At 33.9% G+C, this 23973-nt stretch overlaps 2 protein-coding genes and 1 pseudogene across 2 annotated transcripts; 2 read left to right on the top strand and 1 right to left on the bottom strand.

Annotated features, from left to right (window-relative positions):
• Nucleotides 1-8280: 8280 nt before the first annotated feature.
• On the bottom strand, nt 8281-10653 carry LOC114727763 (patellin-3). The gene is made up of 4 exons (XM_028914496.1): nt 9515-10653; nt 9302-9426; nt 9078-9213; nt 8281-8831 (listed from the first exon to the last, which is right to left on the bottom strand). Exons 1-4 carry the CDS (start codon nt 10484-10486, stop codon nt 8577-8579), a joined length of 1488 nt encoding a protein of 495 aa, XP_028770329.1. The 5' UTR covers nt 10487-10653; the 3' UTR covers nt 8281-8576.
• Nucleotides 10631-15483, top strand: LOC114728456 (cullin-1-like; annotated as a pseudogene).
• Nucleotides 15484-20336: 4853 nt separating this feature from the next.
• On the top strand, nt 20337-23918 carry LOC114728629 (serine/threonine-protein kinase SRK2A). The gene is made up of 9 exons (XM_028915551.1): nt 20337-20777; nt 21029-21103; nt 21190-21291; nt 21387-21440; nt 21525-21617; nt 21721-21813; nt 22064-22168; nt 22264-22362; nt 23386-23918. The coding sequence occupies exons 1-9, from the start codon at nt 20658-20660 to the stop codon at nt 23701-23703; spliced, it is 1059 nt and encodes a 352-aa protein (XP_028771384.1). The 5' UTR covers nt 20337-20657; the 3' UTR covers nt 23704-23918.
• The last annotated feature ends 55 nt before the right edge of the window (nt 23919-23973 follow it).

The raw sequence follows: 23973 nt of genomic DNA, 5'->3' as shown, positions 1-23973 counted from the left end.
AGACAAATGAACAGATAAATTTGGTCTATCATGATTTATTATTAAAAGAATACTACAAAAAAAGTTTAAAATTACTAAATCTTAAATTAGGTTTGGTTCTCACACTTTAATAGGTTTTGACAACATTTGATATGTAATAATAACACATTTTTGTAAGAGTTCTTTGCTTAGAATTTAGCAATTTTGAACTTTTTTATGGGATTCTCTCTTCATTTTATTGGTATAACATAGGAATTTTTTATTTATTAATTATCCAATTAAAGTATATTAACAATGTGATTGTTGTCGTTGATCATAAATTTGATTTTCCTATTTTTTTTTTTTTCGTATTTTGGCTTCTCTAATGCAAGTATGCAACCCGTTTTTCAATCTGTTTCAATCATTCCAAGTCTCTTCTAAATTTTTCAGTTCTGCTCAAATCTACCTTGACTTCTATTGGGATCACCTCGCATTCCGACAAGTTCATCAGCTTCTATATCTACAACTAGTGAGACATTTTCTCCTTTTTAACATTTTTAATAACCTTTGCATGATCAAGCCATAGTATGTACTTAATTAACCTTTACTTAAATAACATTTGATCTGAATCTAAATATAGAAACTGAATAATTAATTTATGAATATTTAAATGTATATTGGTTTCTTTAAAAAATCCCTTTTCATCATTACTCCATTAATGAAAACTCCCTCTCATATATGCAGTCAATATAAAGATAGTTTGGGAAAAAATTATAAACTTAGAAGATAAAATTGATTAAAATCAAAGTAACTACCCCAACTAACTTCTATATTTAGGATGGGAGAGAGTGATAACAATATCAGGTTTAATGAAATCACATTTAAACCATCAAAACATTTAATCACATTAATAACTGAAAACGGAACTTGGAAGGAATAGAAAGTGACCTCAAAGGACAAGAAGAAGAATTGTGAAATCCATGGAAAGCTAAAGGCTGTGGCCAATAATAATAATAATAATAATAATAAAAGGTCTGTGGCGAACCAAAGGAGAGATTTTAGTGACCCCAGATAAGTTTGGTACAAGTAGGTTCACAAAAATTCACTCAATTTTATGACCATTATCTTTAATTAATAAATTGTTGATTCCTTTTGAATTTTGTTTAGGTGTGAATGGTCTTCGAACTCGCTACTCTGTGTCCAATTCACTAATTATTTTCAATATTTGTTTGCTACTAATAACCAAGAATTCTAGAAGCTTTTCTTTCTCAACTTGCTCCACTTACCCCAGCTTGTCAATTCAGGTCCACCTCATTAACTAACTTCTCCCCTACCTTCCATGATTGAGATTTACATATTTTCCCTTTTAATTAAAATATATAACATCACACAATTCTAAGGACAAATTTAGGCTCAAATTTCAAATCACGCCAACCAAACTACTCTCTTTATTTTTTTATAAGCAACTTTAGACTAAATCATATAGATAAAAAAGTTAGTTAAAATTAATCAAGCACAATAAATGTGTAAAAAATTAAAAAATTTTGTTCAAAATACCTTTATTTATAGGGAGAAAGAGTATAAGAAAAAAATTTAAAAAATTATTATGACAAAGAAAATTAATGAAAGAGAGAGCATGTGTACTGGAGAGATTATATCAAAATATAATTTTTAGAACATTTATTATTTAGAAAATGATGTTTTAGGAAACAAAAAATAAATATAATAACTATTAAAATAAGTCTTTAATAGGGGTGAAATAAAAAATTTAGTACAAAAATTTAAAACATCTTATAAATGTTATTTTTATTTAGAGACAGGAAAAAGAATAGTAATTATTGCTTATTTAAAAAAAAAAGGTGGGAGTACTATTTAGCTAGTTAAAATAGCAATATTTTTTGTTTTATTATTGCTATTACGGTTATGATCTGATACAGGGTTAGAGTCTTATGTAATAAATGTCAAACTAATAAGGATATACTCCTCCGGTCCTTAATATAAGACCCATTTAACTAATTTGATTAGATTAAGGAAGTTAGGTAAGTTAGTTAATTATAAGAAAAATGACACATTTTTTCCAAAACACCATAATCATCTTTCTTAATACCTCTCTTCCCTCTTTTACTTGATTATAGTTGAAAGAGTATCTATAAGGGTAATTTAGAGAAAATTGATAAATATGAAAAATGGGCCTTATATTTAAGATCAAAACCAACTCAAGAATTGGGTCCTATATTAAGTATCGGAGGAGTATTATAAAAGATGGTGAATTATTTGGAGCCGGCTTTGATGAAGAAGGTTGGTAAGGTTGAAAGGGCTTCTAGAAGCACTTGAGCAAAATAATATGATTATTATGTGGAGGAATCTTTTTGAGGTTGGTAACCCACTTCCCTTTTTCTACGGTTTTCCCACCTCATCAATTGTAGCTGGTGGGCCCACATCCTCTGCCAACTAAAAAACATTTGTAAACTTGAACAAAAAAAGTATAAAAAAAAAAGCAAAAATTTAAATATATATTTTTTAAGTTTTAAAATCTCAAATAAAGAATGACTACAAAAATATATTATTATTTTCTTTTTAAATTTTGTCAATTATTATTAAAGTGTAATGAATAAGACTAATTTAAAATTTTGAAATCAAAATATATTTTTTGGATTCTCTCCAAAAAATATTTTTTAAAAAAATTTAAATTCTAATATGTTGTTTATTTCAGTATTTCACATATTCATGTCCTTTTTTAAATAATATTTTATATTCTGTCTAGTGCTTGCTATAAAATCATCCTTGCTCAAGGTATTTAACCTACCAACTTTGTCTCAGAAAAATTAGTGTTTAAAATTATTGAGAATAGCCTCACGATACTATTTCAAGGTGTAAGGAAGGGATAGGGTATGAATAGAAGTGAAGAATGTAACCCTCACAAGTCACAATGCACAAAGAATATTAACAATAATTTTAAAATTTTAATAGCATGAACTAATTTTAACTAAATTTCTTAATTTCAACAAAGTTCTTTAGCAAAAAATTAGACAAATTTATCGAGGAATCTTCATATTGGAGAACGTCCGTTAATGAGAAAGAACAAAAAATCAAGCATCTAACTTTTATATTTTTAACTCAAATACAACTTAATCCTTAATATTAAAATTCAATTTATTCAATTTAATCTCTCCGTGTAATCAGAGAGCTTATGAGTTATAACTAATCAAATGACGCCTCATATATGCCTCCCTTTATAAACGAGGTTGTGGATTTATATTATACTAATTTAATTAAATTAAGAAAGTTTGTCAAGTTAGTTATTTGTAATAATTATATGGTGTTTTTCCTAAAATACTTTTGCTAATCGTGTATTAGTTAGATTACCATTTAATTAAATTTTTAACATATGCAACTACTATAAGAACTATCTTGAGGAAAAAATGAATAAATATGAGAGATAAAGTGAATTGGGATATCATATTTAGAACCAAATTAAAAATTAAATTAGCTCTTATATTAAAAATCAGAAGTAGTACCGCATAGTAAAATTGAAGTGGGTATATTTGTGTCATGGGTGTACGGGTTCCTTCTCTTACATTGTTAAAATAAAAAAGAGTTTTTCCAAATTCAAATCATGAGAAGAATTCAACCGAATCAATCATGCCATTGCCACTCACGGTCATGCTTTGAAACATGATTTTCTTTTCCTTTTTTCTTTTTAGAAAGTAATTATTAACAATAAATAAATTAAGGGGTCTGATTTTTTTAGGTGGCACGGTAGTATGCATATGTCTGACTATGAGCAGGAGAGTAAATAATTGTGTGTGACTATCGCCGCTGAGGGATTTTCTACAGCGGGCCCACGCGACAACGTGAGATTAGGAAGTCTCAAATACTGGCAATCAAATTCAAAGACACGCCCCCACCCTCTATGACAACTATTCAGCGCCACGTGGCCTGTAAAAATATTCCATAATTATTTAAATCATTAAAAAGGGCATCTTTTTTTTTTGTTTCTTGCACACATTATTCTTGTTCCTTTGTTTCCAACCCTGCCTTCCCATGATTGACATCTATATTTTCTTCCTCTTTTCATCGTCCTTTTAGGCTTTTACCAACCCCTGCCTGTCTGATTTCCCGAATCGGATCCCTTCTTTCTTATAAATTTCAACATTAATTATATTATTTATTACTACTTTCCCTGCAAATTCTATGGCATCTTTGAATTCTAATACTACTTTTGGTCTTTAATATAAGACTTTGTTTGATTTTTATTTTAGTCCTAAATATAAGATTCTAATCCATTTTATCTCTCATATTTATATATTTTTTCTCAAGATAGTCCTTTTAATAATAGTAATTCTAACCAATACACTTAATTAGTAAGGATATTTTAGGAAAGACAATACCTATTTATTACAAATAACTAACTTAACTTTTTTTTTAATTTTTTAAATTAGTCAATTAGATCTTATAATTAGGACAGGAGGCCGTATATTTTTTTTTCCCTATCTGTTTAATTCGTGTCAGTTTTGCTTCCGCTTTTGTCTCTCTCTCTTTTTACTTTGTCATGCGCGAGTACATGACCAATATTGGAAAAGCTCAAAATTGGGCCCTCTCGAACTCTAAAGGCCCATACCCAAAGAAACGAAGCTTACTAATAAATGGAAAAATAACTCTTTACTTTAAAAAAATTAGATTTAGTAGAAGGAGTTAGTCCTTTACAATGTAGGAAATTAATACTTCTCCGACTCTAAATATAAAATCTATTTTATAGTGTAATTTTTATTACAAAATAGGTCTTATATTTAAAACCGAAATAGTATTTTTTAATTATCACCGAAAGGATGCCTATATTTAGAGAGCGACATTATACATATTTGACATAGAGAAGAGCTTTTATACCCTCACATGTCATTGGCAGCTTGTGAAATAATCTGACAAATGACAACACATGTAGATGTGTAACCCTGCGATACCATTATCAAAAGAAGATTAAATGGCACCATACACTACAAAGCCTATAAGTATATTTCATTAATGAAGATAAACCTAAAGGGGGCGTCGGCATAATAGAAAAGTAAAACTTAGCACCATAGGTTTTGTTGTCTAGTGACAAAAAACACACCTAATTGATAATTCTAACATAAAATTTTATTTTATTTATGAAAGATTACACAACAAGACGCAGAGAAACAGTACATGCATAACTAATTTGGAACAAAGTAGTATAAAAGGAGGATGACGGCGGCACCGGCGGTGTGGTGATCTGATGATGGATGTTGGGAAAATTAAATCAGCATTGGACAGAACAAAGGCAGCGGCGGCGAGCACCTTCACACTCGCCGGCGATGTAACCTTCGCCTTGGCAGACGGCGTTGCAGTTGCGGTTCACGACGCATATCCCTTTGAACCTTATGCTGGGTTTCCGGCATTTGTGTCTAAAGATGGCCTGGGTTTCCATCGCCATCCCTTCAGCATTATATATATCAATGCACTCATCAATATATCATATATATATATATAACTGTAAAATTATCATGATCATGAGTAAAATCACATACCAGAAGTTAAGATAAGAAGCAAGACGAAGCAAACTGCAAAGGCAACGCGAGTCTTCTCCATAGTAGTAGTTGTATAGTAAATGTGCAACTTCAGTGTAATTTATAAGAGGAAGGATGGAGATGGTGGTGATATGTGTGTGTGCATATATATATATAGAGAGAGAGAGAGAGAGCGCGAGAGACGTATGTTCATTAGGTTGTTCGGTGGCGGTCATGTGACCGACATGGGAATTCTGAGAGAACAAACGAGCTGGCTCAAGGGCTCCTCGACATGTATCCTCCGCATGCACGCACCTTTGCTGCTGCAACCTCACCGCTTACTTCCCCTTTTGTTCTTACTCTACGTGTTTGTTTCGTTGAGCGGCGGGAGTCTAAGAGGATGTTTGGATACCTTGAAAAATGTTTTCAGAAGCACTTTTCAGCAAATCGAAATAAACTTCTCCATATATTTATTTCGTAGATCGTAAAATCACTTCTAAAACCATGATTTGATTTTGATTCAAACACCCATAAGTGAGCGTGTTTGAACTCAAATAAGTCATTATAGAGTCTATTTATCCTGTTTAGGTAAATTTTTTGAAATATTTAGTACCAATCGCAAGTTTGAGGATAAGCTACTGGGAGTAGCTTTGAGATTGGAAAATCACCATAGAGGCTTCAACATTAAGGATTTCTCCTATTTGCCCTTATTAATAATTATTGTTAAATTAAAATTATATTTAAATAATAATCATTAATTATAAGAATTATATTAAATTATATTTCTCTTTTCTACCCTTATTGTACTTGTATGTTTATTAGTGATTTGAATAAATAGAATCCAAACATAATCCATATTCTCAATGTCACTTATAACCAAAAGTATCCAAATAGAAATCATAATCAGCCAACATTACTTTTAACCAATGTCATTTATAAAAATCACGATCATATAAAATCACAGTTGTTCACTATTAATCCAAACGGGCACTATGCCTTTCACAATCTGATGTTGATAAACCAAGATTTTTTTAATGAAGTATTTGTGATTGATTTTTTTTTTCCGAAAAAGTGTTATTATTTTTTCCATGGTTAATACCATAATTATTTACTTCTTGAAATTTGATATCATTTTGATTTTAGTCTCTAAAATTTGAAACAAATTATTTTAGTCATTGAGATTTGAAATCGTTGATTTTGATCTCTAAAATTTGATCTTGTTTTAGTTTTGCTTCTTATTTTTAGGACTAAAAACACTGTTCCAAAGACTACAATACGCATACCAAAAATGAAGTCAAATCGCAAAGACCAAAACCATTGATTTTAAATTTTACGAACAAAGACCAAAATGAGATTAAATTTCAATAATAAAAATCATTGCTTCCAAATTTTAGGAACTAAAATCAAAACGAAATCAAGTGTCAAGGATTAAAGATGGTATTAAACTTTCTTGTATTTTTATTTTACCAATATTCATATATTGATAAACCAAGTACTCATTGGAAAATTCAAAATATTATATGTCAAGTTTCGAAGTTATGAATGTTTATGTATTTTTGTCATGGTAGAGTTTCAGAGCTAAGAGCTCGGGCTTACATGCTTTGCTTGGGAATCTCGGGTGGGTTGGGCCTACAGGGACCACATTGATCATAACTCCTTCATAGGCCATGAGGTGCAACTCGCACGGATATTTTGAGAAAAAATTAAGGCCAGTGTGATGATTCCATCAAATCAAAACTATATTTATGAAAATAACTATACTAATTATATACAGTTGTTAATATCAGAGATAAATAAATAATTTAAAAATATTAAGAACATTAATTGTAATTTATAATAAATAAATATGTATTGTCTTTCCCAAAATATCTTGTTAATCATATGCATTAGAATGAAAACCCTTTAAACTATGATGACTACTTTGAGGGGGGAAAAATAAATATAAGAGATAAAATAAATCAAAATTTTATATTTGAGGTCCAGTTGAATATCAAATTAGCTATTACTCCTCCGGTCCTTGATATAAGACCTATTTAACTAATTTGATTAGATCAAAGAAGTTAGGTAAGTTAGTTAATTATAAAAAATGTGACACATTTGTCCTAAAATACTATAATCATCTTTATTAATACTTCCTCTTCTTCTCTTACTTGATTATGATTAAGGGAGTATAGGGGTAATTTAGAAAAAAATTGATAAATATGAGAAATGGGTCTTATATTTAAGATTAAAACCTACTCAACAATTAAGTTCTATATTAAAGACCGGACAAGTATGTTTAATACTAGAACTAGTACAACAACATAAAATTGCATCAACATTTTGGGAATATGTTAATTAGGAATATATTTGAGGTGTTATTAGCCACGATGACCTGTGGAATGAATATTGCTCGAGAAAAGGTGGAACCTTTGGGTTGTGTACATTAAGAAAAAAATAATTAGTATAGTTAAATAAATTAAATTCCTTTCTTTATCGCTGTAACGCACCGCGCTACAATCTGACGACAAAAATATGTTGGATCAATCTTTTTGTCTATTCATCGCCGTAGGAAGAAGACACGCTGCGGCATTTGAACTATCACTTTCAGGTTCTGTTGTCGCCTCTTTAACCTGCGCCTCCGTCTTTCTCTTTTCTTCGTCAGAGCATCTTTAATCAAATATTTTTCATGTCTTTATTCGTCTCATAAAAGAATCACTCAACCTCAACCTCAACCTCGTCGATTTTGCACCCCACTTTTCCCACCTTAAAAGCCTCAAAAAGCCTCTCTGTCTCAAAAAATCCAGATCAAAGCTTCTTTAATCAAAACACATAGCTTATTCAAAGGCACAGGCAATCCATGGCTACCAAAATACATCTGAAAGAAGGCAAATAATAAAGCCGAGCACAACAACACTTAGATTAGGTATCCCTTTCTTATCTTCTAGTGGGATCATGACAGTTCAAAATTATGCAGTATCAAAATTACAGATCCCCCACAAATATTTCCTCAGATTTTTACATACACATAACCAGAGCAATGTGTCCTCCATGTAAGAACAATAATTCCACAGAATTAATTCTCAATATTCAAAATCTTGACGACAAGCCTTTTCAGTCAGAGGAAGGCTGGCTCTTGAAACGGTACAGGAGCTTCTTCTTCTTGGAGCTTGGGTTGTCAATGGTGAGAACAACTTTCCCAGGTTCACCAGTCTTGAAACTGTCACAGATCACTGGTTCGTTTGATGAAGCAACCTTTCTGGTCTTCTGGATGATCACCGTGTAGCTTCTTTCAGAACTTGGCACAAATTCTGCATCATAACTCACATCCCATCCTATTACTCTCAGCTCCCAAAACAAATGGCATTTCTGCATAATTCCCAAAGGAAAAAAGTTAGAAACTTGGATCATCAATTAGCAAACCCATAATAAGTATAGATGAGAAATTTAGTGCTTCGGGTTTGTCAACTGCCGTGGTTTTTTTTTTTTTTTTAATGTTTAGCATCAAAGTGGTCCTTATATGGAATGGATAGCTGTCTAGGAAACTAAAACAAACAGAGGAATCCTAGGAAAGATTCCTTATTATGGTGAAAAAGATCAATGGGAAAAACCCACCTCAGTAACTGGAAATTCCACGGTATGTTTTGATGCTGGCCGTACTGTAGTTTCTGTGACAGTGTTGGTATTTCCGAATTCTCCATCTTTGCTTAGTCCTCCATACTTGACCGGAAGCTGCTCTGCTGCGATGTATCTGAAATCCATCGGCCAAACCACAAACTGAAATCTCCAAGCTGAATGTGAAAAAGAAGATGAAAAATTTTGAACCTTCTGATCCTTACCTTAAAAGGATCTCTGCAGATTTGGAAGGCCCAGCAAACACAAACTTGCTCTTTGTTCTCTGGGTCAGAAAAGGGCTTATCATCCTATTCACTGCCATATACCACCACGGCACATTGATGAACACCTGCATTAAAAAAATTTGAACACCTTTTACTTTAATCGAATTACCTGAGGATGTTATATAAGAAGGTATATGAAATTTACAGTGGTACCTGTTTGGCTACAAATTCAGGATAGTTGTCTTGGAGCAAATGAAGAGCATGTTTGGTAGCATGTCTAAGTTCCCACTTACTAGGTCCAGGAGAATCTTTGAGGTCATTGACCTGAACAATGGTGGATACTCCCCCTGGGGTGAAATCCAGTTTCCTGATACTGTTTTCCAGGAATTGGATTCTCCATCTCAGGAACTTGTCTCTCTTTTCCTCGTCGGAAAATGTCTTCTTGTAGAGCTCCTTGTTCTGGAATTCCCCATAGATGTTATAGCACACTGGGTGCCCCACCTTGTCAAAGCCATGCATGAAAACCACCTTCTCTAAATCATCACCCAAGTTCTTTTCATTCACCAATTCCTCGATTCCGAACTCTTTTCTCCACCGGATTGTGTTCTTGATCATGGTGAATGCTTCCTTCACTTTCAAATCTCTGGCTCGCAGAAATTTCAGCAGAATCACATCGCTCCTTTCATCTGCAAGCAATGGTACCCCCCAGATGGACACCTTTTCCTTTTCCTCTTTGGCTTCTTTTGTTTCTGCCTCTGCCTTTGAAACAGAGGTAGAGACAGTTGAGACGCTCTCATTGATGGCTTCCATGGCTTTTGTTTCATGGTCCTGAACAACAACCTGGGCAGGTTCTGTCTTGTCTGTTTCTTCCTCTGCTTTTGTGGGTTCCGTAGGTTCATCTCCGGGCACATTAGGAGCCGGTTCGGAAGATAATTCCTCGGCTGATTCTCTTTTCTTGTCCTTGGTCTTTTCAACTACAGGAGTGTCCGGCTTTTGCTGTTTGGATTGAGACTGGTTGGTAGAATCCGAGAAGAGATGGTTGTCCAGTGCTTGTTGGACGAGGAGCTTAAGATCTTGGAAAGCCTTCTTCTCATGATCGGGAAGATCAGAAACTTTGGTACTCTCTTCCTTGAACAAATCAGACCGGCAGATTCTTTGCGTGTGGTTGAGTTTCTGCAACATCATCAAGCCCCACTTTTTCCATTGTGGTCTTTGAAGCCTCCTCGGCCATGGCTGTTTGTGGACAAAGTACGAAGTTTTTATTGTGAAAGGGGGGAGAGAGAGAGAGACGAGAGAAGCAAGAAATGGAGGTGATGAGATTCAGGAAAAATGGAGGGAGTTATAAAGAGGGAAAGAGATATTACTGTGGGAGAGATGAATCATGAGGGAAACTGTGTGGTAAAGGGTAGTAATCATGGAAGCGAAATTGCATTTAGGCTGTGTGGGCGAAGAAGAATCCTAAGACACGCAACGCAGGATTTGATTTGGAGATCATCATCTCTTTTGCTGTTACTTTTTTACACTGCAAAGTCGAAAGTTACAACGCTGTCTGTTAAAACGGACAAAAGATTGCATAACGTGGGGCCCAATCATCACCACTGATTCTTGATTCATCTGCCTTTTGAACGGTTCGATTTTAGCATGAATTGCGAGGTATTTTTTAATATTTAAATTAATTTATAATTTATTGAATTCTAAAATATTTTTTTCCAACGGCAATGAACACTTCAATTTTTTTTAGGGAATGTTACTAGAAAAATACTTATTAGATGCATCAAAAATTACAGAAAAAATATTTAAAGATTCTGTTAATATTAAAAAAATACTTTAGAAATTATAAAGGATCTGATGATAAAATATTTCAGAAATTGAATGTAACTTAATCTTTTTCGTTTTCCTTTCCAACTTTAAAAAAAGGTATTCACATTTTTTCAAGCCAAGCGTTATATAGAAGACCGTTGATGCAACCTTGGATGCTTTTCGCTACTTATTTTGAAATGGGATTATCATTATCATGTGATTTTTTTTCAATTTTTTAAATACTACTTTCTGTGCTTAATATAAAAATTAATTGAGTAATTTCAGTATATTAAAAAAATTAGTTAAGTTAGTTATTTATAATAAATAAGTATTCTTTCCTAAATATTTTTATTAATCATATATATTATTAGAATTACAATTTGATTAGAACCAAATTAAATATCAAATTAATTCTTATATTAAGAATTGGAGGTAGTATATTTTAAGACTGGATGTCTATTAAATTTTCCTATTCTAAAAAAAAGTATATAAATTTCTATTTTGTTATCAATATATCTTTTATTTTAAAATATCTTAGCCCAAAATTTTAATACTCCTCAGTCTTAAATATAAGACCTACTTTATAGTGTAAAAGGAAGAGTATTTTTTTTTTCTGCTCTCTGTTTTATTACATGACATAAAAGCTTAGAGTAAACCACACCCACCTTTTCATTATTTAAGCTAAAACATAAATATGAATATCAAATCAAAAAGTGATGAAAGAAGAAGGGGAGATAGAACTAACTGTTTTGTAACCCAGCAGCATGAAAATTCCACGTAACTAGAAAGTTCAAGAATCTGTATTCTCCCTTCGTTTTTTATCTCCGTTTCTTCTCCTCAAAAAAGGATATCTAAGGATTTTTAAAGAGATTAAGGAGATAAAAAAATAATGATAATAAAAAAAATTATAATGGCATGGTGGTCCCCCTATTTTCTTAACAAATTAAGGAAAATACTAATATCTAAAAGGGCTTTAAGAATCTCTCATCTGAGATTTACCGGTGGCAGCGTGAATATCATATTTCATCCAAACAATTTGAATGGAAGGTAAAAAATACTAAAATTTAAAATAACAATAAAATATATTTAAATATGAATTTAAAAAAAATGAAAAAGTGATAAAAGAAAAGCGGGAGAGAGTTAAATATCTAGAGGATTATTCAATTTTAAATGAAACACATAAATATGTTAAATTAGGGGCCGAGTGTGGAAAATTTTAAAATAATATATATTACTTATCTCCATATATGAGATTTTTGTGGGGTAGATTATCCTCTAAAAATTTTAAGGCAGACTGAGGGGGAAAATAATGATAAAAAAAAAAAAAAGGATAGCAGGATCTCGGATCTCCCTATTCTTGACAAATTAAAGTAATTGATGGCAAGAAAGAATTAAAATAATCAATAATATCTAAAAGGATTTCGATAATAATCTCTCATCTAAAATTTTTTAAATCTCTTTTCCTCGTACAAATAAAAACATAAAGTTCTAAATTATTTATAAATAGGGGTGAGGTCGTGAGAGGAGTATGCAAAAAACTCAAACCTCACAAAGAGAATCAGAGGACTAAGAAAAAATTGTGAAAAATGCATTCTAAAGGTACGATTATCATATTAAATTAAATTTTCCTCTTCTTCTTTCTTCTCTTTAATGCTCCGTGGTTTCATTCTTTACAATTCAGACTCTGACACATTTATTTTGTTAATTTGTATGCTTTATTTCTCTATTTTCAATTAATTTCCTGTTGAATGTTCTGTTTTTGATTGGTTCTATGTTCTCAATCACATCGGTTTCTTCCATATACTTGTATAAATAGAAACGATTCTGAAAATTATGAAACTCTGAGAACTTGACGAGGATGAGAAAACTTTACTTGAAGTTAAAATGACACTCGTTGGCCCCACAAAAAAAGTTTTTTAAATTGTTTTTTTTCAATGCTTTCAGTTTGCTAATATTTTGCAATAGAATCATGCCGAAGAGATAATTTGGTTTGACTGGGATAGAAATAAGGGATTATTTCAGATGATGACGGTGGAATAATTTGCAATAATAGGATCATGATTCTAATATGCATAGTTTAGTTTGATTTTAAAATTTAATTTTAACAAATATTTCCTTATTAATATCGAACTGAAGAACAAGATGAAAATTTGTGTTTCTAGGAACGGATCGAAAGCCCATTGAGCTGGAACAAGGATGGAACCAAATGCAGAAGGGAATCACAAAGCTGGAGAATATTCTGGAAGACTCTCCAGAAAAGCCTTTCACTGCAGAGGAATACATGAGTCTCTACACTACAATCTACAACATGTGTACCCAAAGGGCACCATATGAATATTCCAGAGAGCTTTACGAGAGATACAAACACACTTTCGATGACTACCTCAGATCCACTGTGTTGCCATCTTTAAGGGAGAAGCACCATGAATTCTTACTCAGAGATCTTCTCAGAAGATGGAACTCCCACAAAGTTATGACCAGATGGCTCTCACGCTTCTTCCATTATCTCGAACGCTATTACATTACACGATACTCTCTACCTTCGCTCAAAACTGTTGCACTTTCTTGTTTCCGAGATTTAGCATTCAACAAGGTGAAGGTTAAGGTTACAGATGCTTTGATCTCTCTAATCCATCGAGAACGTGAGGGAGAGCAGATTGATCGATCGCTGTTCAAGAATGTTGTTCATATATACGTTGAGATTGGCATGGGTGAAATGGATCATTATGTGCAGGATTTTGAAGTTCAGATGCTTCGTGATACTTCTACTTACTATGCAAGAAAGGTGGCGAATTGGATCGCCGGTGACTCGTGCCCGGATTATATGCTCAAGGCTGAGGAATACTTGAAGAGGGAAAGGTATAGAGTTGGTGACGCTGGTTACTTACACTCCAGCACAGAGAAGAAATTAGTACAGAGAGCTGAACATGAGTTGCTTGTCACCCACGCAACCCAATTACTTGAGAAGGAGATTTCTGGTTGCCGTGTGTTGCTCAGAGATGATAAGGTGGAAGATCTCTCCAGAATTTACAGATTATACCATGAAATACCCAAAGGTTTGGACCACATTGCTAGTATATTCAAGCAGCATGTTACAGCCGAGGGTATGATATTGGTCCAACAGGCTGAAGAAGCTTCTAATAATCAGGCAAATGTTCAGGAACAGGTCATTGATATTGTTAGAAAATTCATAGGGCTTCATGATAGGTATATGGCATATGTTAAAGATTGCTTTAAGAATAATATTATCTTCCACAAGGCATTAAAAGAAGCTTTTGAATTGTTCTGCAATAAAAGCATTGCTGGGATTCCAAGTGCGGAACTTGTTGCTGCATATTGTGACAATGTTCTTAAGAAAGGTGGTGGAAGTGAGAAGCTAAGTGATGAGGCAATAGATGGAACCCTACAGAAGGTGGTGAATCTTCTGGTATATAACAGCGATAAGGATTTGTTTGCTGAGTTTTACCGGAAAAAGTTTGGTCGCCGGCTACTTCATGATCGGAGTGCCAATGAGGATCATGAAAAACTTCTTGTGTGCAAATTGAAGCAGCAATTTGGTGCTCACTTTACTTCAAAGATGGAGGGGATGATGACGGACTTGGTGATAGCAAGGGAAAATCAAAAAGCTATAAGCAATGTGTCGATGAGAATCCACACTTGGATACTGGAATTGACTTATCAGTTACTGTTCTTACCACTACATTTTGGCCTAGTTACAGGTCTTCTGGCCTCAATCTCCCTTCAGAATGGTCAAGTGCGTGGAATCTTTCAAGGTTTTCTACGAATCCAAAACGAAAAACAGGAACCTCTCATGGATTTTCTCCATGGGTACTTGCAACATCAATGCGAAATTCCAACAGAAAACCATTGAACTCATAGTTTCAACTTATCAAGCTGCTGCTCTCATGCTGTTCAACGATGCAGACAAGTTAAGTTACTCAGAGATTATGGGTCATTTAGACTTATCCCATGAAGATCTGGTTCGTGTACTTCATTCCCTATCCTGTGCAAAATACAAGATTCTTTCTAAGGAGCCAAACACTAAAACTATTTCTCAGAACGATACTTTTGAGTTCAACTCGGGATTTACAGATCGGATGAGGAGGATAAGGATCCCAATTCCGCCGATCGATGACACGAAAAAGGTGGTGGAAGATGTGAACAAAGATAGGAGACATGCCATTGATGCTGCGGTTGTGAGGATTATGAAGAGCAGGAAAGTTCTGGGGCATCAACAATTGGTTCTGGAATGTGTGGAGATGTTGAGTCGTATGTTTAAGCCTGATGTGAAATTAATCAAGAGGCGAATTGATAGTCTCATTGATCAAGACTATCTAGAAAGGGATCCAGACAACTCTAGCACCTATAGATATTTGGCGTGATCATCAACACTGTATCTAACATTTTTGTGTTTGTTTATAGGCATCTTAAGTTTTTTTCACTTGAATAATTGTACCTTGCAAGCATTTCTCAATAAAGATTCAAACATTTGACTTCTTTCTCTGTGTTGCTTTCTTTCAGACGTTATGTGAACGTGGCCTCTATCTCTGTTCTTTTTCTGTGTTTTCTTTCTCATATTGAGGTTGGCAAAACCAGAACACAGTCGAACACGAATGTGGTTCTGGTATTGTTTCCTTTGTTTTCATCCCTTGTTTAGCCTCTGGTTTGGCTTCTTGTATTTGACATTTTGCTGCAGCAATAATATTAAACTCTGGTTATACATAAATCTCTTGTTTAAGGTCTTTAAAGCCTTGTACCTAGGCCTATTTAAAATGCTTATTTTCTTAAGAAGGCCTTTTAAATTGGTAAATCAGGTTTTTCTTTTTCGCTTCAAGACTAAACCGTGAAAAAAGCCTTGTATAAATTTCAGGAACCACTTCCAGCGCTACTACTCTTGTGCCAAGAAGAGCCTCTACTGACCAAGTCAAAAAAAATAGATTGATGCTCCCGTTCCGTTTCAATGAATCAATCAATTAATTAAATACAAATTTAATCAATTATTTAATTTATTTTTTTTATATTTACTTGCATCTCTTAAAATTAAATTCCTACAAAATAGTTCTTGCATCTCTTTCATTTTGAAATTATTTTAGTTCAGAAACTTTTCATACTTCTGAAAAAATTGGGAAAAAAGCGTTTCATTGAAAATTTTATTAATGAGGCGGCCTTAAATCAAAGTATGGAAACCCTTTGTGAATAAAATTTATATATCATCATACTTTTTGTGCATAAAAATTTACCAGGCTCTCCTCGCCAATAAAATATCTAATGGGCGACTTTTTCACCCCAATTTTCCCCCTTTTATTATGTGTTTTTGCATTATACTGCCTTTCGTCCTTAAAATAATAGTTAAATCTCTTAACTACATGTGTACCGTTAGTAGAAGCAATTCAAGTCACGGCACTTTTGAGTGCTAAATGTTGACACTTTTTTTTAAGAATTGTCATGTTGTGATAGATTTGTCTTTTTTATTAAATTCAAGTACTGTTAGTAGATGGCTGACTAAGGGCATGTTTGGGCAACTTTCAAAACCATAGTTTTGGAACTCAAACCATGGTTTGGGTTCCAAACTTGCCAAATATGAGAAGAAATTGACAAACCATGGTTTGGAGCTCAAAACCATGGTTTCAAAAGAAGTGAATTCATTCTGCTTCTGACTCAAATTGTAGAGTATGATTGTACCTGTCAGAGTAGATTCAAATGGTAATATGACTTTAACACCTCTCAATTATTTTTTTATAAACATATTTAATCTTATATTTTATAAATATATATATACACATATTAATTATTTATTAATTACATTATCTTATATATTATTAATTATATTGGTAAAAAATATATTATTAATAATTTTATTTCTTCAAATTAAAATATATTATAAAATCTATTTTTTATGTAATTATCATATTAACTTATTTTTTTTTAGTAATTTACACATATAAAAACTGTTTCTGATAACAACTATCCAAACACTCTCACTTTATCAGAATTACTTTTTCTCAAAATCTGTTCTTCACAAAAGCTATTATCCAAAAGTTATTCTTCAAATCATGGTTTGGTTTCATCCAAACACCAAACTAATACTACCTCCGATCCTAATTATAAGAGCCAGTTGACTAATTTGAAGAGATTAAGAAAAGAAGTTAAGTTAATTATTTGTAATAAATAGGTATTGTCTTTCTTAAAATATCCTTATTAATTAAGTATATTGGTTAGAACTACTATTATTAGAAGGACTACCTTGAAAAAAATGCATAAATATAAGAGATAAAGTGAATCGAGGTATTATATTTATGATAAAATAAAAGTCAAACAAAATCTTATATTAAGAACCGGAAGTAATATTTCATTTCTTGGGCCTGACTCTAGAAACCAATTGCTCCAAGAGAGTCTCGCACAGAAGTCTATGTATGTTGGTCCCACTGTCATTGTTTTAAGCCCAGTTAGGCCCATGAGGCCCAAGTAGTAGAACGATAGCGTGATTGGCGGAGTATGAAGGGAATATTCAATGTTACGTTGCTGTCTGGAATAAATGTGACGAAAATGAATTTATCTCCCAAAAAAAAAAAAAGTGATGGAAATGAACCATACAGAATGGGGTTTCGTGGGGCGCTCTCTTTCTTTGTCATGGTGCGTTTAAACTAATCATTTTTTAAAATGACAAGGACGTACATAATGTGCAAGGAACATGATTTTTTGTATCCACCAATAAGTGGATTCCACAACACTCAAGCCCAATAGAACTATATTGGTTATTTTATCCTGTCTATGTTAGGAGGCTCTTTTTAAAATTTGATAATTGATGTTAACTTTTTAAGATTGCTCTTTTAAATTTCAATGCAATTTTATTTTTTTAAAATTTTTTTAGATGTAAATCATGATTTTAAATACGAGTAAATTTAATTTTTTTATTTTTAAATCAAATTTAATGATTTAATCACCTTTCTTTAATTCTATTTGAAATATCCTTCTATCACCGACCATCTTATTCGAAATATTGTCGAGCACTAAATTTAAACACATCTCCTAATAGGGATTCAAATTTTGATTTGTCATGTTATAAGAGATTAACTCCTTTTACTAGACTTAACATTCATTGGTAGTAACTACAACATAATCTACTGTTAATAGTTCAATGAGCAACCAACCAATATGTTGTTGGTTAAGATGGTAAACAGTTTCATTCCATAAGGAGGAAAACACAAGTTCAAATACTAAAAAGTGTACTTATTGGTAGGGTTTTAACCTTAATGCTTTTGACTGCATATAAATTAGTTTCAAGTCCAAAATAACTTGAGAATACTTTGACTTATAAAAAAAAATAGTTTAATGGGCAAAATTGTCATGATTGGGATAATTAGATTTTGGTAAAATTTAAAAGCCGACGATTTATGAGGAAATAAGACGGGGAAAGGAACATTTTTAATGTGGCTATGATTTTTTAAATGGTGTTCACATTGCAAATGATATTATTTATTATATGATTAATTAATTGATTATATCACTGCAGCTATCTATCCACTAAACTTCAAAAAAGTTGACATACTATACTATGTAGGGGTGTTCAAGGCCGGCCCGTCCCGGTTGGCTCGTTCCGGTCCCGGTCTTATTGGGACGGGACGGATCCGTCCCGAAATATTTTGGGACGGGACAAACCGGGACGGGACAAGAAAGGAGACCGGGACACGGGACGGGGTCGTCCCGTCCCGGTTCTTTTTTTTTTTTTTTTTTTTAATTTTTTTAATTTTTTATTCTATTTATATAATATCATTTTTTTCATATTTTTTTAAGATTTGAGACTATTGTATGTAACTATGGAAATATTTATTTAGAGTTTTATATTTGTTAATGATTTGGGATCATTGATGATTAGAATTTTTAGCAAGTTTTTATTGTGTTAAAAGCTTTTGTTTAAAGTTTTTAATGACTATTATATGTAATATTTTGAGCTTTTGTTTAAGAGTGCCCAAACAAATAAAAAAAAATAAAAAGATGTTTTTATAAGGTTTAAGCCCAAAAAAATTATAATTAAAAAAAATCAGATTTTAAAAAAAATTTAAAAAAATTAAAAAATTAAAAAAATTAAAAAAAATTAATTCGAGACGTCCCGGTCCCGTCCCGACCGGGACCGGGACAACCCCGGAACGGACCGGGACACGGGACAGATTTTCTGTCCCGCTACTGTTCATCAGGACGGAACCGGGACGGGCCTGTCCCGGTCCCGATCCGTCCCGTGAACAGCCCTATACTATAGTAAGGCAAGTCATGCCCTACTTAAAGCCAAACAATGAGTCTTAAACATATTAAAAAGTTTAAACCTTTAAATAGAACAGACCATGGAGCCTGAATTTTAGTACGAAGGTTAGGTCAGAAAAGTTTTAAATATTGTGGATATTTATGGGATAGTTTTTAATTGCAAATCATGATTTAGGCTTCAGATTTTTTTTCCTCCTCAAATTCCAAATTCCTGTGATTCCTTAGGTCATACTCAAGTCTAATAAAAAAGTTCACAAATTCAACTCCAACGATTGAAAAATTCTTTTTTTAATTCGAGTATTATTTAATCATTATGAAATTAGTCAATTTTTTAGTGTTTTCCTGCATTAATCAGAAGTATCGTTTTCCTCTGACTTTTTCATCCTTTGATTTGAGAGGGAGTGAAGTGAAGGAAGGAGGAAGAAAAGAGGTGAGAGGCACATGAAGAGTCACATGGGGAAGAGGACAACGTCTGATGTTTCAGAGTGGGGGGATGAACGAGAATCTAAAAACAGTGAAAACACATTAAATGATGAGCCACTAATTCCATCCTCTCACCTGACCTTCCCTCACAGACGACCTCACACAACAAAAATGGCCAATCAAATTGCTCCGTCGGTGCCTCTCCTTCATCTTCATGTCTGCCACCCCTAACCGTTGCTCTCTCGTCAACGCCTTTCTCATATTAGTTTACCCAAATCAGTCAACCGTGTCAGTAAACTAAAATCCAATGACTCATCACCTAATGTCATTTTTGGGTGGCCCTTTCAGAAATCTAATATGTACTGATTCATCCTCAGATGGTCTCATGTTTCCAATTTACTGTGGTTCTGTTTCTTGGGTCCATATTTTGGCGGTTGTGAAAGTGAGAGTGAAAGATGAAGTTCGTTGCTGTGAAAGAAATGGCAGTAAAAACGATGCTGTTCACCAAGCTGGAGACAAAAGCCAGTGAGAAACCGCGTTTTTTTATATCCGCTTCACAAATATCAGAACCATTAAATAGAATTTATAATTTATAAATGTAAAAATAACTGCAAAAGCAAGCTAACTGATAAACAAAGCCTCACCGGATTCAAGCTGGTCCTTATGGTCATGGATTCCCATACTCTTTCCCCATTTTTCTAACGTTTTCCTCTCTCACTCTCCCACGTGCTCTTCCTTATAAAGCGCCATTCACTTCACTCCCACTCTCCAGATAGTCACCTTCCTACTTCGATTTCCATTTCGATTTCTAAAATGATGCTTTGATTGTGATACTGACTCGCACGCCATTTCAATCACTGCTATACTCGTGGGTATGGACAAGTACGAGACTGTCAAGGATTTGGGGGCTGGCAACTTTGGGGTTGCCAGGCTCATGAGGCACAAGGAGACCAAGGAGCTTGTCGCCATGAAATACATCGAGCGAGGCCTCAAGGTTTGTTTTCTTTGCGTCTTTTTATTGGAGGATTTTCGTTTGAGAACTATCCTAAGTGCTTTAGAAATGCTGGAAATTTTGGATTTACAGAAAATTACCTTTTGCGTTTCCTTCGTAATTCAACGCCGCCGATCAGATTAGAAGAAAGGATTCTAGCTTCTTTCCTTGTTTAGTTTTAGTTGCTAATGTTAATTGACTAAGTGTTCCCTTTTGACTTCTGTGATTCTAAGAATTTTCTATTTCAATCTCAGATTGACGAGAATGTGGCAAGGGAAATTATGAACCACAGGTCCCTTCGACATCCCAATATAATCCGCTTCAAGGAGGTAAGTAATTTATTATTTACTTTTTAGTTCAATCATCGCTGGGTATGATTCGTTTACTCTAATTTCAATTTGTTTTGATTTTTCAGGTAGTTTTGACCCCCACACATTTGGCCATAGTGATGGAGTATGCAGCTGGAGGGGAGCTCTTTGAGAGGATCTGTACTGCTGGCAGATTCAGCGAGGATGAGGTGAATAATTTCACATACTCTTTTCCTTCCAAAGTCATTAATATTACTATACTATTGTTGTAATCTCTCATTTTCTTTTTCGTTTTTTTCTTCAGGCTAGATATTTCTTTCAGCAGCTGATCTCTGGTGTCAATTTCTGTCATGCCATGGTATGATCATACTTTTCTGAGAATACTACACCTTCATTTTCTCAAAGTGCCCTGTGATAACTTGTGCTTTCACCTTCATTTTAGCAAATATGCCACAGAGATTTGAAGCTGGAAAATACTCTTCTGGATGGAAGCCCTGCCCCTCGCTTGAAGATTTGTGACTTCGGTTATTCCAAGGTTTTGCAATCAATATATCATCACATTTTATTGGTTCGAATAATAACTGGGCCTGGGTTATAGACTCATACTTTCGTTGGACTGCTTATTATTTGTGCTGTAGTCATCTTTGCTGCATTCGCGACCCAAATCAACTGTTGGAACTCCCGCTTATATAGCCCCTGAAGTCCTCTCCAGGCGGGAGTATGATGGCAAGGTAAAATATAGATATATGTGGTCCTTTATCATTGTGTTGGCATACGCTTCATTAATCAATCATCTCTAGTTTTTCTACATTGTTTCTCTTATAAGACAACTCAAAGAAGTGATTTTGATCATCTTAGGTGCAGGACGCATCCAATCTGATATATAAACGATGTGTCCCCCCCCCCCCCAAGTTGTTATGTTATAATCCTCTCGTTCAGCTGTAAGTATGATTGTGTTTTTCTGCTGTTGCCATTGTTTAGTTGGCTGATGTATGGTCATGTGGGGTGACTCTCTATGTCATGCTGGTTGGATCATATCCCTTTGAGGACCATGCAGACCCCAGGAATTTTAGGAAAACAATTCAGGTATGTTACGTTAGCCTTATTGATGCTGATTTTTGTACATTTCAAACGTAATTTTTCACATCATTCATTTCCCCTTTTTCTGTCCTATTCTGCAGCGCATAATGGCTGTCCAATACAAAATCCCTGATTATGTCCACATATCTCAAGATTGCAGACGCCTCCTTTCTCGTATATTTGTTGCAAATCCATTGAAGGTAAGTTTTGACTTTTGAGGTGACTTAATTTTTGCTGTGATAGCAGTTGCGTTAAACTGTCAGGCTATATTACAAATAGACTCATGTTCTACAAGTATGCATCAGTTAACTCTTGTGTTTTCTTGTCAATTATGGACCTTCATCACAATGAATGGAAAATAACAGAAAAAGTGGTTGTAAAACAAGGCTCACTGTTGTTGAATATTTATATTAAGGAGAAAAGGGTAAAAGGCCAAGCTGAACCCTACATTCAGGGTCCGTTTTCTTTTTTTTCCAAAGAAACTTAACCTTCTTGTCTTCACCATCTAGTCCACTTCCATAAACTGAATCGTGTACTTGAACGTTTACTTTTCTCCTCTTTCTGTTCTACTGTCCAAGATTGGACTTTGGCCCTCCTCATCACTTTCCGTTTTCCCTTGCCGTATCAATGTATAAAATGTCATATCCACTTCTCTGGTTTAGCTTTATCGCAGTCTGTAGTCTGTTTTGGTAGCCAAGGTTGCCAAACATAAATACACAAACTAAAGGACAACAAAACTACAACTAGCAACCACATATGGAGACAAACCAAAAGTTGCATCAGATTGAGAACTAAGTGGAGAGAACAGCCAACATTGAATAATGAAATATTCATGGCAGGTTGTTGGTATCTTCTGAGATTCAGGTTCCATGTAGGTTCTCAAGAATACATTTGCTGGCTACTGGTGACACACACACACACACACACACACACACACAGAGGGGTGAACACTAACTATATGTTTAACATTCAAGGAATTAGCTGAATATCATTTTTATTTGATTTTCTCCTTAACGGTCATTGTAGTCATATAGTTGTCGCATCTCTACATCTCCAGGTTGCGGCCAATATCATGCCTTGTTTTATGAGCTATTACTAAATTTTTTTTTTTTTTTATAGAATAAGGTGCTACAGAACATTTTAATGGTCTACGTTTGGGATCATTTATCAATATCTTGTTTCTATGGAGCTAATTGTCAGGCCATATTCTTTATTTCTTGCAGAGAATAACTCTCAAGGAAATCAAGAACCACCCGTGGTTTTTAAAGAATCTTCCAAGGGAGCTCACTGAATCCGCTCAAGCTATCTATTATCAGAGAGACAACCCAAGCTTCTCTGTTCAAAGTGTGGAGGAGATAATGAGAATTGTGGGAGAAGCTAGAAACCCACCTCCAGTATCTAGACCTGTCAAAGGATTTGGCTGGGAAGGTGAAGAAAATGAAGAAGAGGAAGCTGAGGTGGAGGAAGAGGAGGATGGAGAAGATGAATATGACAAAAGGGTCAAGGAGGCGCATGCCAGTGGAGAATTTCAAGTCAGTTAAGCAGTATAACTGTTGCTGATTTTTTTTAGAAAAATTAGAAGTCGCCTATTATTATGTGTATTATAATTAAGAACTGGTATCAACTGCAAGGCGTTCTAACTTTATGGTCTCGTTCATACGATGTACTACCTGTATCATCGAGAACATGCATGCGAACAGTAGTTGTCTAATTACATCCTAGATAACTCTATCCTTCTTATCACTTGGCACCTCAATTTGCTCCTTTCTCCGTTGGCTGGCTCTAGACCAGATTCATAATTACAATATATC

The sequence above is a fragment of the Neltuma alba genome, unplaced genomic scaffold (genome assembly GCF_004799145.2).
Source record: "Neltuma alba isolate B1F8T4 unplaced genomic scaffold, ASM479914v2 tig00002446_pilon, whole genome shotgun sequence".
Classification (NCBI taxonomy): domain Eukaryota; kingdom Viridiplantae; phylum Streptophyta; class Magnoliopsida; order Fabales; family Fabaceae; genus Neltuma; species Neltuma alba.
The sequence above is the reverse complement of the archived record's forward strand: the minus strand, read 5'-3'. Positions and strand labels throughout refer to the sequence as shown.

Bases quoted from the DNA above. Each gene is read 5' to 3' on its own strand.
- LOC114727763 (XM_028914496.1), bottom strand. From the start codon at position 10,486: ATGATGTTGCAGAAACTCAACCACACGCAAAGAATCTGCCGGTCTGAT. The intron at 9,214-9,301 runs GTAAGGATCAGA...GATGGATTTCAG, and splicing joins TCTGCAGAGATCCTTTTAAG to ATACATCGCAGCAGAGCAGC. The intron at 8,832-9,077 runs GTGGGTTTTTCC...GGAATTATGCAG, and splicing joins TGGAATTTCCAGTTACTGAG to AAATGCCATTTGTTTTGGGA.
- LOC114728629 (XM_028915551.1), top strand. From the start codon at position 20,658: ATGGACAAGTACGAGACTGTCAAGGATTTGGGGGCTGGCAACTTTGGG. The intron at 21,104-21,189 runs GTAAGTAATTTA...TTGATTTTTCAG, and splicing joins ATATAATCCGCTTCAAGGAG to GTAGTTTTGACCCCCACACA. The intron at 21,814-22,063 runs GTAAAATATAGA...GCCATTGTTTAG, and splicing joins GGCGGGAGTATGATGGCAAG to TTGGCTGATGTATGGTCATG.